Consider the following 15,716-nt stretch of genomic DNA (forward strand, 5'->3'; position numbering starts at 1 on the left):
CTTGATTTGCATCATCAAATTATTAGCAATTTATGAAAATCTAACCAAGACGGTCAAAATATACAATAACTAAATCTATTTTGTTTATCACTAACATTTATCACAAACTATCCAAGATCCGAGTTAGACTACTAGCATACAGACTCTGTGAATAAAGTCCCCAACAATCAACCGAGCAAACTGTCTCTCCATAGTTTTATTTTCATCACTGCAAATATTAAGTTCACTGCCTTAATGCTTCTTAAAAAGCAAACAGTGTCAACACAAACCTGCAGTTAGACAAAGCCATAAAATGACAACCCCTACCCCTGAACACTTCTCTCTAATTGGACATTTTTTGGTTTTCTTTTTTTATTTCCAAAACATTTCTGGGTGTTTGTCATTTCATATTTATATTCTGCAATTTCACAATAAAGATTAAAAAGGTTCTGACATGATTTAACTTAGATTAAAACCTGCCATTTTAACAGGCGTGTGTAGATGTTTTGTATCCACTGTAACACTGAAACAACTGTGATTTGTTCATAATTGAAAAGTTAAGTCAATTTGATTTATATAACGCTTTTAACAACAGACATTGTCTCAAAGCAGCTTTACAGAAATCCCAATGTAGATGTCATGTCCAAGATTCCAAACTGATGATGATCTTCATTTGTGGGATCAGATTTGAGGCTTGATGGATAAATTCAGGATAAAGCATAAGATTTGACATTTCTGGAAATAGAACAGTACAATATCATAAACGGAAATCTCAAAAAGAAGAGAATCCATCTGGTTTGCCGTGTGTGAAATGCTTGCTAGGTTTCAGGTACTATGGTCAATATAGACTGTAAAGAAGTACCCTGTGTGTTCTCTTAGTCTAGTTTAATGGACAGCAATTCCATATTCCCAGTGTCAGAATTTATTTTGTGTGTAGGAGCTTTTTTTTTTAAGGAAGTGATGGGGAGCATTTTGGCAGGAGAATAGCACTCACCCCCTCTTCTGAGGCATCAACCTCATCAGACTGGAATCTGGCTGGGATTTTTAGGTTTTAGGATGACTGCTGTTCTGAATGCTTTTGAGGGAGGATAATGTCATTTCATTTGTTTGTTCCAGATAGTATTTTCTCTTTCCTCCTGTGGGGTTCAGCAACTGACTGGAATAAAGTTTCTAATGAAGTGTCAAAGCATAAAAATCTCTGAAGTTTTTTGATATTTTCAGGAACAGGCCAGTTAGTGACTGCTTGAACCTTGGCATCATCCACAACAACCCCCTCCTTGCTTATAATGTACGCCAGAAATGCCACTTGAGGTACATGGCAGCAACATTTTTTTTCTGCTTTGGTTAAAAAAAAAAAAAAAAAAAGGGTTTTAAGACTCCCGTAGTACATGTACATGGTGGATGTATTGCTCAAGGTAATCAAAATATAAAACAAAAATATAATTTCACCAATGTAACCAATAAAAAAAAATGCCAAGCATATCTCTGACAATGTCATCAAAGATTTTATTTTTTTTTTTTCTTCAAATACAGCACCAAAGCATTGAAATCTGGTGACTTTGGGAGTAGGCCCTAGTATTTATTTTTTTATTAATTATTTTCTATAATTATAATACGTAACAAACATTAAGGTAAGTATATGCTGCAGATCATTTCATTAGTTCAATTTGACATTTTAATTCACTGTAAATGGCTTTGCTAAAATTGTCTACGTAAACTTTTTGTAGGTATCAAAACTGGTTACTGTTTGGTTGATATCAGTGGCTACATTTACATGCATATCAATATTCCAACATTAATTGGAATTTAGCAATATTCTAATTAGTATTGAGTCATGTAAATCCGGTTTCCCAATTCAGATTAAGACATAGATATTCTGATTCCCACCCCTGGAATATGCCTGTTTTAATCGGAAATTTGTTGCACGCAAACACCTTTTTCAGAAAATCCACTGAAAGGAGATATATGCGCATGCTCAGTCCACAAGGAATTGTGGATGCTAACAGATTCTTAGCTGTAGGCTAGGTATTTAGGAATGGCAACTCGGGCATATTTACAACAACCATGTATACAGGAATATTCTGATGCCTGTATGCATATAAACATTGTATTCTGAATATGGCTGCACCCCGAACCTTAAATGGAATTTGATGTGCATGTAAACGTAGTCAATGACAAACTCAATATTTTTATATCTTGAAACTTTTGGTTTTACCATGGTAATTTTTAATTACTAACAATATTAACTTAATCAATGCAAGTTTACATTTTATTTGATACTTGTCCATATCTTATTTCTATTAAAATTCCTGAAATAAATACACATAGGTATACACTCCATTTAAAAAGACAAGAGAAGAAATTCTTTTTTGAAATACAAAGCTGGCACCTGAAATCCCAAAACAATAATACAGAAGTAACATTTGAAATAACCTGTATATTAAACAACAAATATAAAAATATTTTCATTACACTTAAAATCCACCCTCTCCAATCCTAGTCCATCAAAGCCCTTAAAAGAAATTCACTGTGTTTTTTGTTTATACAAATACCAGACAATATACTTGAGGAGGCTACTGAAACTGTAAAATTAGCTTCTAAACCAGGGATGGGAAATTCCGGTCCTGGAAGGCCACTGTCCTGCAGAGTTTTCTTACTACATTACATCCCTAATGGAGTTTTTAGACTGATGGTATTCTTAGTCCATGAACAAGTGAACCAGTATCAGGATATATATTTGATAGAGACTTCAAAGCACTTCTGTAAGTCACTCTGGAGGTGAGGCAGGTGTGTTTGATGGTAAATGATAAATGGTCTGCACTTATCATATAGTGCTTTACACTGTTTCTCATTCACACACACACTCCAGTGGTAGCAGAGCTGCCATGCAAGGCACTAACTTGCCATCGGGAGCAACTTGGGGTTCAGTGTCTTGCCCAAGGACCCTTTGGTATGTGGGTCTGGAATCGAACCACCAACCCTATGATTAGTGGACAACCTGCTCTACCACCTGAGCCACAGCCACCCCTAATGACACAATGACACACAAGTTAGAGACACTTGGGCTAAATCCATCATTATGCAACTAGGTACTGGACTTCTTAACAAACAGGAGACAGACTGTCCGTATCCATGACATCACTGTCTCTCCTCAGGGATGTGTCCTGAGCCCCCAGCTGTATTCGCTGCTGACCTACAACTGCTCAGCTACATTCCCGAGCACCCACATTGTCATGTTTGCAGATGATACAGCAGTGATAGAACTAATTTCCTGCAAGAATGAGACGGAGTACAGGCTAGAGGTGGAACAACTGGAGGCTTGGTGCAGAGCGAGCAACCTCTGCATCAATGTGAAGAAAACTAAGGAAATGATTGTGGATTTCAGGAAAGTCACTAGGAGCCTTTCTGCTCCTCTTTACATCGGAGGAACTGCTTTCGAGGTCGTCTCCAGCTTCAAATACCTGGGGATACACGTCAATAATGACCTCACCTGGCACACCAACTCCGTCAGCTTCATAAAGAAGGCCCATCAACGACTGTACTTCCTGAGGAGCCTCAAGCAGGCTGGCCTAGGTGCCACAGTACTCACATCATTCTACAGATGCATAGTGGAGCGCATCCTTATACCATGTGTCACTGTGTGGTACAGAAACTGCTCTTCTGCAGACAGGAAGGCTCTGCAGCATGTAGTTAATTCTGTACAGAGTATCACTAGCTGCTGTTTTCTAACAATTGAGAACATTTACACCAGAACATTCAGGAACAGGGCTTACTGTATTGTGAAAGACTCTCTCCACCCTGCTCATTGACTGTTTAATCCCCGTCCCTCAGGTAGAAGGCTGCACAGCATTAGGGCCAGAACAACCAGGCTCAGAAACAGCTTCTTCCCAGAAGTTGTTAGACTCAAAAACTTTTCTAACGTGCAATAACACTCATACACCAGAGATGCTTTTATGTGCAATAACACTCACACATCTGAGACTCTTTCATGTGCAATAACACTCATTTCATGTGCAATAACACTCATCAGAAAGATTGTATTGCTGTATTGTAAGTTATTGTATTGTTTTATTGTCGATGTATAGTACTTATTTCTTGCTTTACTAATTTTATTGCTCAGCTTAATTTTATATTTAGTGTTTTTGTTCTTTGCTGTTGTTATGAGGACCTCAGTACTTAGTTTCGTTCCTTTCACATAGCCCATGTTTTGGAATGACAATAAACTTCCTTGAATACTTAAATTAGATCTGGAAAACGGTATGTCCTCATACAACAAAATACAAATACACATACTACTCATTAACACAGCGATCAGCATTAGCCTGGTAGTTTCCTCTCCTCAGCTATGTTGTATTATGAATCTGACTGCAAGTCAAGGTTTTCATCTGGAAAAGTGAAGAGGGGGAGGAGCACAGCAAGGGGGGCGGGCCATATGATTGAAGAGGATGTGCAGGATATTTTGCTTCAGCTGACGTTACAATCAGCCTTCATGTTTTAAATACTTCTAATCATGTAAATGATAATATTCAATGAATAGCAATGCCCCAGTAAAAAGGGTCTAGCAATACCCCTTGATGTCATTAAGTAATGTTGGAAAGAGGGAAGGAGCACTGACCAAGCCATATCCCATTACTAAACATTCATGTGCCCAGACAGAACTTAAAAGTTCTTTTGCAAATTGTACAGCAAAATCCTTCCCTTTAGCGAACCCCATGGAGGAGGGTGATGTGAAGGGTAAATTACAACCTTGGGTAAGGAACCCAGAGATATACCCTTCCATAGCTTTGTTCTCAGTTAGGGTTAAAGGGTAAATGTGGGACCTATTTGGGATCCTGTTTGAGAGAACATCAAGAGCCTGGTCGTATGTTCTTGGAAGGGGCGGAGCACATGTGTTGATTTTATTAAATACTTCTTGGAAAACAAAGTAACATTTGAGGATTATTGTGGATTGATTTACTTTGGTGGACAGGACTCAGGCAGTGATTTCTTGTTCCAACCATGAGACTTTAGTGTTATCATGTGGAAACCAAGGCAACCTTGGCACAATAGAGATTTTAGAAGATGCTTTGCTGAGGAGAGGGATTAGTTCAATGTAAAGATGTTGAGGTGTATTGGAATTGTCTGATGAGTAATGAACCAATTTGTTTTCCATCTAGAGCTTGAACACGAATTGGGGTTTTCAGAAGTTTTACTGGAATTTGGAGTGACACCATATATGAATTTCAGGAGTCAACATGGGGCATACTTACCACACTAGCATATGGTTGTTCTCTGATATGAATTTTTTATGTTTCAGGGTTAGGAGACTTTATTCTACTTCTTTGTCAGCAGGTGGTTGACTATACACACTACAAAAGAGTTCAACAAGACTTTTATGACCACACAGCGTTGACCCACTCTAATGGTTTACTTTGTGGATTGCACCACTTTGTCCTTATTGGACTTAAGGTTCTTAAGGTTTGCATGTTCTCACATGCTTTTACACGTGTGTCTCCTCATAAGATAAAGAAATACTGCGTAACTGTGGATAGTTTTCAGTTTGGACATGGTTTAGTTGAAGTGTGACTTTCTGACGATCATGGGAGTTGGGGTTTGTGGTGGGTGCACACATAGACATGACAGCCAGAGGTGACAGTGGCAGTGAAAACTCCCTGAGATGACATGAGGATTATAACCTCTTAAGAAGTGATCCTACCCTCTTCTGGGTGACACTAAATACTGGGATTATATTCACTACAGTATGCAGTCATATAGGGCAGACAGTACCAAATGTGTTGAAAGGATATCATTTGCAGTTGGAAGTGCAGGTTTGGGCTTTGTTAAAATAAGTCACAGCAATCAAACCTAGAGGTTAAGACAATTCATAAAAACTATTAATGGGCAAAAGGTCCGTTTATTGGCAAACAGAGCAAGGCTAAACAGTAAATCTTTAAGATGAAGTAGGATCAGAATTGGATAATCAGACAGCCAAATATAAGGCTCATTAGCATCACAGACTAGACAACTGGAGCAAGATGCAATATTATTTCAAGGTTATTTCAAAAGTTATTTCAAGGAGTGTGTTAAAGTGAACAGATGTGCATGATCAGAAGTCCAGGATAGGTAGTTTGTGGAGTCTGTGATATGGGTAATGTAGTTTATTTGGTTGCTTGTTGTTCTTTGAGCAGACACAGAATATGTAGTGACTATTATTATTATTGTTATTGTTATTATTATTATTATTATTATTATTATTATTATTATCCATTTTCTATACTGCTTACCCTACACAGGGTCACGGGGACCCTGGAGGCTATCCCAGGGGACTTGGCGCACAAGGCAAGGAACAATCTGATGGGGTGCCAACCTATCGCAGGGCACAATCGCACACACACTCATACCCATTCACACACTACGGACAATTTAAAGATCTACAATGTATGTCTTTAGACTACAAGAGGAAACTGGTCTACCCTGAGGAAACCCCCAAAGCATGGGGAGAACATGCAAACTCTGCGCAATCTGGGCGGGCAAATGTCATAACCAAATATTATTATTATTATTATTATTATTTGTTGTTGTTGTTGTTGTTACGGAAGATGTCAAATGTTATTATTTGACAGCTTCACTGTCAAAACGTTCTACTCAAATCTACATGGTGAAAAGTTGAAACAGATGAGTATCAACACCAGGAGTGAAATTTTGCATATTGTTAATTTCTTTTGCACATGCTGATCATATTTTATAAATGAGGAACTGTGCCTGGGTGTGTGTGTGTGTCTGTGTGTGTGTGTGTGGGTGTGTATGGACCAACATGCTCTGTAGGATGCACAGAGCTTAATTAAGAAGCTTCTTCATTAAAATTAAACTATTGCAGAAGCCACATCATTGTGTTTCTCTATGTGTCCTCAACATGATACATATACACAAGCCATCAACATAACTAATGAGCTGGAGATCATTGCATCTCATCAACAATCTGAATGTGAAATAGTGTGGGTTTTGCAAAGAACAAATTATGGCTATCATGGATATCATGATATCATGAGGATTATGTAATGCCAAGATCATTTTTAAATTGTTGGAAAACAACATCTCATTTTTAAATATGGCTAAACATGCCAGATTAATTGTTGTTGTTAAAAAGAGTGGTTACTAAAGTCTTCATGAGATTCACTAACACAGCAGAAACACCTACTTGAAAGATGGGAGTATGCTGCCAATTTTAGATCTGCTTCATCTGAACTGTACTCTTCGGACTTACAGGCTGAAGATGGTGACACTCAAATTTATCATTGCACAGATTCAGTTCGAGGACTGGTTTGTGACAATAGATCTAAAAGAGTCATATTTCCACATAGAAATATTGCCCGTCACAGGAAGTTCCTGAGGTTCACGTTTCAAGGCAATGCATACAGATGTGGCCTTTAAGAATGCACGTTTTTTCATGCGGTATCATGCGATTTGTAATGTGCGATCATGCTGTATACTGCAGGCACGGTTCTAAGAATATAAATAAATTTGTTGTGCTTCACACAATACCCACCAGATGGCGAATGGAACAACATACTGAAGCTGAACACAGTACAATAAAAATGGAATTTGTGGTTGAATGGTTCCCATAAAAATATTACGTTTCTAATAAAAACTTATGATAAACCTAATTTAAACAAGTTTTTAAATTACAAGATTATGTAAAATATAAAATGAGTGTGATCAAGTCTTGTAGTACAGGTACATTAATGTGATGTACGTGTGCTTGACAGTGCAGTGGTAACATGCAGGCTTAATATTCTAGTAATTGGGGTTTGAGCCTCAGGTCAATTAACTATTTTTTAAATGAGTGGGGTTTTTTTTCAGTGTAGAAAGTTCATTGAGGTAAAAGTGAATGAACTCCGTGTGAACAACAGTGACTGTAAGAAAGATTTAGGTGATGGACTATTAGCAAGTTATTGTTATTCATTTGTATAATTCCAACAATTATTATGTTGTTTTTTTTCACTATTTAGTTGTCTTTTTATTTTAAGTATCTAATAAATTGCATATATAAAATTATTTTATTTACAAGTGTCTTTTTTGGGATTTTTAGGTTATTCTTCATTTAGTACAGCTTCTGACCATCAAATCAAAACAGACTGGTGATTTGACATAATGCTTATTTATTCAGAAATAGAAGTAACTAAATACAAAAATGCTACTTTCAATTTGAACTCTGACAGCATGCTTTCAGTTGATGCACATCCCATTTATATTTTTGATGAGCTGCAGAGATATTCAAACAACTATATTATATATATATATATATATATATATATATATATATATATATATATATATATATATATATATATATATATATATATATATATATTGTTTAATATATAAAATTGTTTCATTCACAGGTGTCATGTTTGTGATTTTTATTCGTTGTGTAGAATATGTAGATCAACAATGTCCAGAAATAGGTGCATTTTTATAGCCTACCATTTAATTTTCCAGTTTAACTTTTATTTAACTGTAGATCAAAAAATAAAGGATTGCTTTGTAACATTATTTTACAATGACAGAAATCACTGCCTATTCCAAATGCAGTTTGACTTTTTCCATGTTCAGAACATTGAACAAATATTGTTCATGCTAGGGGAAAAAATAATTTAACAATATTGTTTGCAATTTTATAATAGGTCTTATTGAGCAACTGATAATTTCTTACTGACCTATTTCACTGTCCCGCCAGTTACAATTAGGACCAAGAATTTTTTTAAAAAGGTAGTTTAAAACCCCTTTTACGAAAAGGAATGCAGTTTGTTTAACTGGGCAATCCAGGGAGTAAAATGCATATGCTCACTTACTGTAGCTTCAGTAGCTTTGGATTCACATGCAAATGTACTGGGCGATTAATAAGCAATTATCATCTTTAAGTAATCTTTCTTTTGCCTCATAAAATTGAAGGGGAGGAGCAGAAGAATAAAACTTGGAGAGTCATATAAATTCTATCCAGGTAAAGTTATTTGTACGTGTTTGCAGTCTATGACATCGCAGTGGAGGCAAAAGCATTTTACTCAAAGAGAAGAGATGCTGAGAGGTGATAATAGTTGGGGGGAAGGGGAGATCTACATGTCAATAAGTAACTGGTGAAAAAGTTGCAGGGTTCATCCTCTTCAAAAACACGAACAATTTCTTTGTTGCTGAACCCAATCCTACGAAAGACCTAAGCGGCCATGCATGATTTTTTTTTCTTTGGCTTTATCCTTCCCGCAGTGACGGTCCCGCAACTTGTATAAATGGTATTATTTTTGGGTATAAAAGAGTATCTTAGAGAGGCAGAGTCTCTCAAAAGTAAAGATGGGCAGAGGTTCATCAATCTTTTTTGAGATGTGTTGCTGCCATCAAATTGAAAATTACCATATTTTTCCCTTAAAGATTGTACATTTCCTCAATTTAAACATTTGATAAGTTTTCTACATTCTATTGTGAACAAAATATGGGTTTCTGAGATTTGCAAATCGTGGCATTCTGTTTTTAATTACATTTTACACAACTTTTATATGTTGATGCTGACAGTTGTATCTTACTGTTTTTTTTTGTTTTGTTTTTTAGCTGGAAACCCCCACAGATGCCTTTTCTTTCAGCAGAGAGAAAGTTTGAAATTAGGGTTTATTCTTGTAAATAATCAGGTTGTTGGTGCTGCCGTCCTTATGGAAGTCTGCAAAAAGAGTCTCTGGATTTTCGGTCCGTCTGTTGTTTTTGTAAACTTTTCATGCTGTTTCATTTGAAATATTTTTTGGTGTTGGGTAGTTCAGTGGAATGGCCTCCACACTTTGGGTTTGTGTGGGCCTAGGGTTATGGGCCATTTGCACCTGTACTTGGGGTTGGGTGTGGATAATTCCTGTTATTGTTTTGTCCAAGACATTTTCACACCTTCCTTTTCAAACCTACAACATGTAGGTCGGCTGATCAGGTAGAGCTGAACCCTCATAGAGCAACTGTATAGTGCGGATAAATATGTGGTGGAAAGTAAAAGTAATAATATTAATAATTTCTTGAGTAAAAGTAATAAAATATACAATGAGAAGTCTACTCAAGTTACTAGTTACTTCGGATCTGATTAAAATCAATGGAAAATCCTGAATTTCAGACTACATGGGGAACTGTGTGTGTGTGTGTGTGTCCCCTGACATGTTTGCTTCTTCCCCGTCTCAAGGACGCTAAAAATGTGAGCAGTTGTTGTGTCAGACCACCGCAGTGTATTGAAAGGCCTGCGACCTCATTATACGTCATTTAAACTAATTATTAAAACTACATATATTCATTAATATTTAACAGTAATGGAGGAATGGCACTGAATGTAGTGAAGTAAAAGTACATTTCTTGAGTACGAGTATAAGTATGGCCAATTAACTTTTAAAAGTAATTTTTTTTTCAAAAAGTTACTGAAGTAAATGTAACAAAGTTACATGTACCACGTTACTACCCACCTCCTCAGTATTCAACTCAGTTTAATTCAGTTTTATCTGTATAGCGCTTTTTACAATGGACATTGTCTCAAAGCAGCTTTACAGAAACATATAAACACAGGATACAGAATTTAAATGTGTGAATTTTCCTTAATGAGCGAGCCGGTGGTGACTGTGGCAAGGAAAAACTCCCTAAAATGATATGAGGAAGAAACCTCAAGAGGAACCAGACTCAGAAGGGAACCCATCCTCATCTAGGTCACAACAGATAGTGTGAAAGTAAAGGGAAGTTAATTATGGTTTTTATATGAGGTCTGTTTTGTTGAACTAATCCACTTTTCACTAAAGGAATCTTGAGTACAAATGCAGTCCTAAGGCCATAGCAGCAACCATAGTACCAGCATTATAGCGCAACTGTTCATGTGAAATTGAGGTCCAAAACCATTTCCGTGGTACTTCAATCCTCACCATAGTACACCATCCTCAACAATCTCCAGGCTACACTTGACAACGTTTAATGTGCTCTGCTGCTTGTTGCAAAATGGTTCTGAGAGAGGTTCATAGATGCACGGACCACGTACAAGCAGATCATGGGCTTCAGTACAAGAAACAGCACCGTTTGGTTGGTAAAAGAATGTATGTGAATACAGTACGGTGTCCAGTAAAGGCTTTCTGTACTTATGTCCACTCGTCCTGCCAGTGGCGTAAGTTGGAGCAGCTGCTGGTCTGCTTTGTCCCACGAAGCAGGATATCGCTAATTGGATAGTGGAAGCAATTTCCATCGCTTATGAGGTGTGCGGTCTCGCTACACCTCTGGACATAAGGGCTCAATCCACTAGGGGGGGGTTGCCTCCTCAAAGGCTTTGTCCAAAAGGGTACCCTTACAGGATGTGTGTGCTGCAGTGGGGTGGTCTATGCTGCACACGTTCATTTGATATTACAGCCTGGATATACATTCCACCCTTGAGTGTCTTACAGTGACCCTCGGGCTCGGATCTTTTGAACAGGCCATGCCCTCAGTATGACGGAGTGGGTATTCTCGTTCCCACAGCATGAAACTCACGCAATGTTGAGTTCCCTCTGAAAGGGAACGAGATGTTGCATAGCTTTGTCATACTGGGGCATGCCTGTGAATTGCGTCTTCGCTTAAGATAACAGAGGTTGACGGTGTGGTTCACAGGTGGCATTTTTATATTACACGACATGCTTAATTGCCACGTCACCTGATCATGACAGGTCTATAATTAAGCATGACATTACACAAGCTTCAGATAACGGTCACGTGCGAGGGCGCTTCCCACAGCGTGAAGCTCACTCAACGTCTCGTTCCCTTCTCAGGGAACAGGGTTACATGCATAACCCAGATGTTACATGAAAATAAGAACATATAGTGTATGTTGCATGTGCTATTCGTTCTTGAAAGCTGTGGTGAGCTCAGCTCAGGACCTATCCTTTCTGTTTTGAGCTAATGTTATGTTTTTGGTTTTGCTGTTATGTTTTTGTTTTGTTAATGGGTTTTCACACTTGGCAACTATAACAAATGAAAGAAAAATTATATATTTGGAAATATATCCTTATTAATATGGACAGGGTATGATATTAGACTTAAGCGTCACCACCTTCATGTTTCCTTCATGGCCTTGTTTACTTGAGTGCACTCTAATTAGCCTTCTGATCTACAGTTTTTTAATTAGCTTGCTTCTTCCCCACCACTGGTCTGGAATACATTAGCAGTGGACGTCTGTCGTTGAGGAAGCAACCTTTAGGGCCGTGCTGCTGCTGCTGTGTGTGTGTGTGTGTGTGTGTGTGCACATTTTCCATGCTGCTCACGTCTCTCCTGTGCTAATTTGCTGATGTTCCAGCTAGCTTAGAGGAGGATGAGAGATGTGTGTACAATGTGAAGTACTAAAGCCAATCACATTTGAAAGACTTTGAAAGCTTCAAAGCAGAACATTTTCTCTCTTCCCTTTTTTTTTACGCCTTCAATCCTTCAATCAGACGCTAAATCAAACCGAAGAGGCTTCATGATGTAATGCGTAGGTGCTTAGTCTAACAGAAATTTGAGTGTTTGAAAATATGACACTGCTCTAAAGTAACAGATAAAATTAAAAAGTTAGTAGTGAATTAGTATTTGACTTGTAATTCATACAGACTCTTATAAAACTATTTATGCACAAATGATATTGGTGAACTATGAAAGACACTGAGGTGTCATGTAGGCATGCAGTTTGCATGAAGCTAACATGATGGCTATAAGCTTTCCTTAAATTTGGGATAAGATGAACATTGTATATATTTAATTCCTTGCTATAATGTTTTATAGTTGCTAAAAAGAAACAGCACTAACCTTAGAGTGAGGAGGAGCTCGGATGAACCACTTGCAGTCCACAGCTTCTGTCTGTAAAGCTTTACCATCTCTGACAATCTGTTGTGATTCAATGATGCCTTCAGGTCCACTCATCTCAAACTCACATGCTGCAGCAAGAAAGGGGTTTGTTTTAGAAAAGCCAAAAGAATGAGCTGTGTGAGCTGGAAGGCTGTGAGATGAGAACGAAAGATCAATACATACTGGGAAGAGGCTTAGGGACTCCAATGTCTTTAAAATCAGGGTCTAAAAGACAAGAAAACAAATATGCATCAATTACTGTGTTCAGTTGAATACTTGAGTTTACAGGTGTACATTTAAAATTTTTGGCTTCCTCAAGTAATGAAAAATAATTGGCAGATATACTGGTGAACACTGCTCTAGTGAAGTTAATGTTAAAGATCAGTGTTTGTTGACTTGAATTAAATAACTGAGCTTCCATTTATATGTACAGTGGTGCTTGAAAGTTTGTGAACCCTTTAGAATTTTCTATATTTCTGCATATATATATATAACCTAAAACATCATCAGAAGTTCTAAAAGCCACAATTTAGCATGATCCTATGTGAAAAATGGCAGTTGGGGTGAATTTGGTTTTATTTGGTGTGTAACATGCAGTGAGTGAAGACAGGACATACAGTAAATGTGTAAATTGAATGTGATTTATTAGGGTTAATCCGAAAATCCTAGCCAAATTCCACAGTGGGGTTCAATACACAGGCAGACACAAAAAATTACAGTGATGCATAAGCATAAGGCTTAGAAAAGCACAATAACTTCAACAAGACTTTTCAACAAAACAAAGAATCAAGCAGGTGTACACAGACAAAATAATCAATGACCAAACACAGAACAGGTGTATACAACCCGGTAACATACCAATAACAGGGCAGGGTTGTGAACATGAGTAGAACAGAAACAAAAGCACATGGCAATGTAAACAAAATGACATGAAAGCAGCTCAGAGCTACAACGTGACATGGCGATTCCCTGTAACTGCACAATAGGACTCTCAGAATGAAAGTAAAATACTGAGCAATTGCTATATGAACTTTTATAGTACTATAATTACTATGGGAATGCTCAGTGACTTTTCATTCACTGCAATTAATTATAGTTACTGTAATATCATAGTACACAGTTCTTGGTTAATGAAATCCACATTTCAATGTTTTTAAGATCCCATACAATATTTTTTGTTCAGCTAACACAGGTCTATTGAAGCACTATTCCGAAAGGTTTTCAACAAATGACCCTTCGGGCTTGATGTAGGAAATGCCTCTGTCATTAGGGGTCACTAGAGGTCTGTCACTAGGCAACCGCCAGAGATTCTCACCCCACCATGCTTCCAGTTTACCAGCACTGAAAGTCTTTTGAAGGCTAGACTATTGAAGGCTAGAATTGACAACATTGATATTTTTTAGAATAGAATAGCAGAGGGGTTCGACTAATACATATTGTTCAACGTGGGTTTTCTTTGCTGTTGTTTCTTTTAAGACATTTAAGAAAAGTAAAATCGTTGATGTAAAAAATCAGCAACACAAAACATTACTGTGGGTGAATTAATAAAAATGAATCTGAAATATGAACTATGCTATTGCCTCCTTGTGATGTTTAACTTCTTGTGGTGTATGTATGAGCACACAGTGTAGTACTACTGCTAACATTTGTTAATAATATAAGATAAAACCTCCTACTACCATAAAGCATTATAAAAGCATTTATATTGTTATATGGCACATGTAATGTAAAGTAAGTTACATACAGTTATAATGTATATGTATGTATGTATGTGTGTATTATAATCTCATGTTACACGTTATAATATAATGTTACAATGCATTATACATATATTAATGGATTATTATAATGGATCCATGTGGATTTTCTGAGACCATCAGAGTCTCCTGGATAGTAAGGGCCTGATGTGGGAACCAAAGGGGAGGGAGATACGGGTATGGATCAACGGCATGCTCAAGGTCATGTGCTCCCTGAGAAAAATTTCAGAGGAAGGGGCTCCTGACTGGCTGGGACCACCCCTGCTCTGCTGAGAATGTTGCTATGCCACCCAGGTCCACTTTGGACATCGCTCCTCATTCTTGCTCTGCTGAGTATATCATTTCTCCCACTTGCTTTGTGGTGTATGTTGCTCCCCCATCTAGCTTCATGGAGGACATCACTTCTCTCTTCTGGCTCTGTGTCGGGCTTTGCTTCTCCCTGCCTGCTTTGAGGTGGCAGTCCTGCCGCTCTTCGGCTGCCCCTTTTACGTACCGCCACCAATTAGCTATAACAAGGATGTCACACCGCCTCGTTGTTCAGCGGAGGACATTACATCTCCTGCCTGCTCTACATCGATCTTGTCGGCCTAAGGGCCTCCACCCGCTTGTCATTTTAACAATAAATTACCTGCATCCATCCATCCCTGCTGCCTGACACATGCATTATAAAGAACTACATAAGGCATTAATACAGGATTCATATGAACTGTTTAAAGTAATTAATTACAATAATTGCATTTTTTAATTTAAATGAAATCCATTTTCAAACAAATATGTTAGCAGATGAGGCTGTAATGGTGGGAATGTGTTTGGATTTTCATGTCAGGTTTCTGCTGCGCGCGCACACACACACACACACACACACACACACACACACACAGTAATAGATTGTTGGGGGAGGGGGGGTCCATGTGAACCCCTGGGTGTCCCTGTGCATAGTGACGAAAGGGCATTTATTACTGTAACACAATCTATTTCCATCTGACAGCCACAGCCTGGAACTGAACACCTGACTGGAAGCATCAGCAAAAAAAATACTGGGTAAAAAGTGTTTCCACTACTCTCAGGTGTGAATGTGGATAAAAAAGAATGTGTGACAAAAAGTTACAGCCCTTGTGTTTTTGTTATAAAATATTACATAGAAATGCTATAAGATTA

General features: G+C 37.7%; 1 protein-coding gene across 1 annotated transcript in view; it reads right to left on the reverse strand.

Annotated features, from left to right (window-relative positions):
* The window catches only part of LOC128599393 (neuropilin and tolloid-like protein 1), a 109,705-nt gene that overhangs the window by 22,344 nt on the left and 71,645 nt on the right, over window positions 1-15,716 (reverse strand). Inside the window, exon 4 of the mRNA XM_053610929.1 lies at window positions 12,763-12,952. Within this exon, the coding sequence (XP_053466904.1) occupies window positions 12,763-12,952 (190 nt within the window). The remainder of the gene's footprint in view (window positions 1-12,762; window positions 12,953-15,716) is intronic.

The sequence above is a fragment of the Ictalurus furcatus genome, chromosome 23, assembly GCF_023375685.1.
Source record: "Ictalurus furcatus strain D&B chromosome 23, Billie_1.0, whole genome shotgun sequence".
Lineage (NCBI taxonomy): Eukaryota > Metazoa > Chordata > Actinopteri > Siluriformes > Ictaluridae > Ictalurus > Ictalurus furcatus.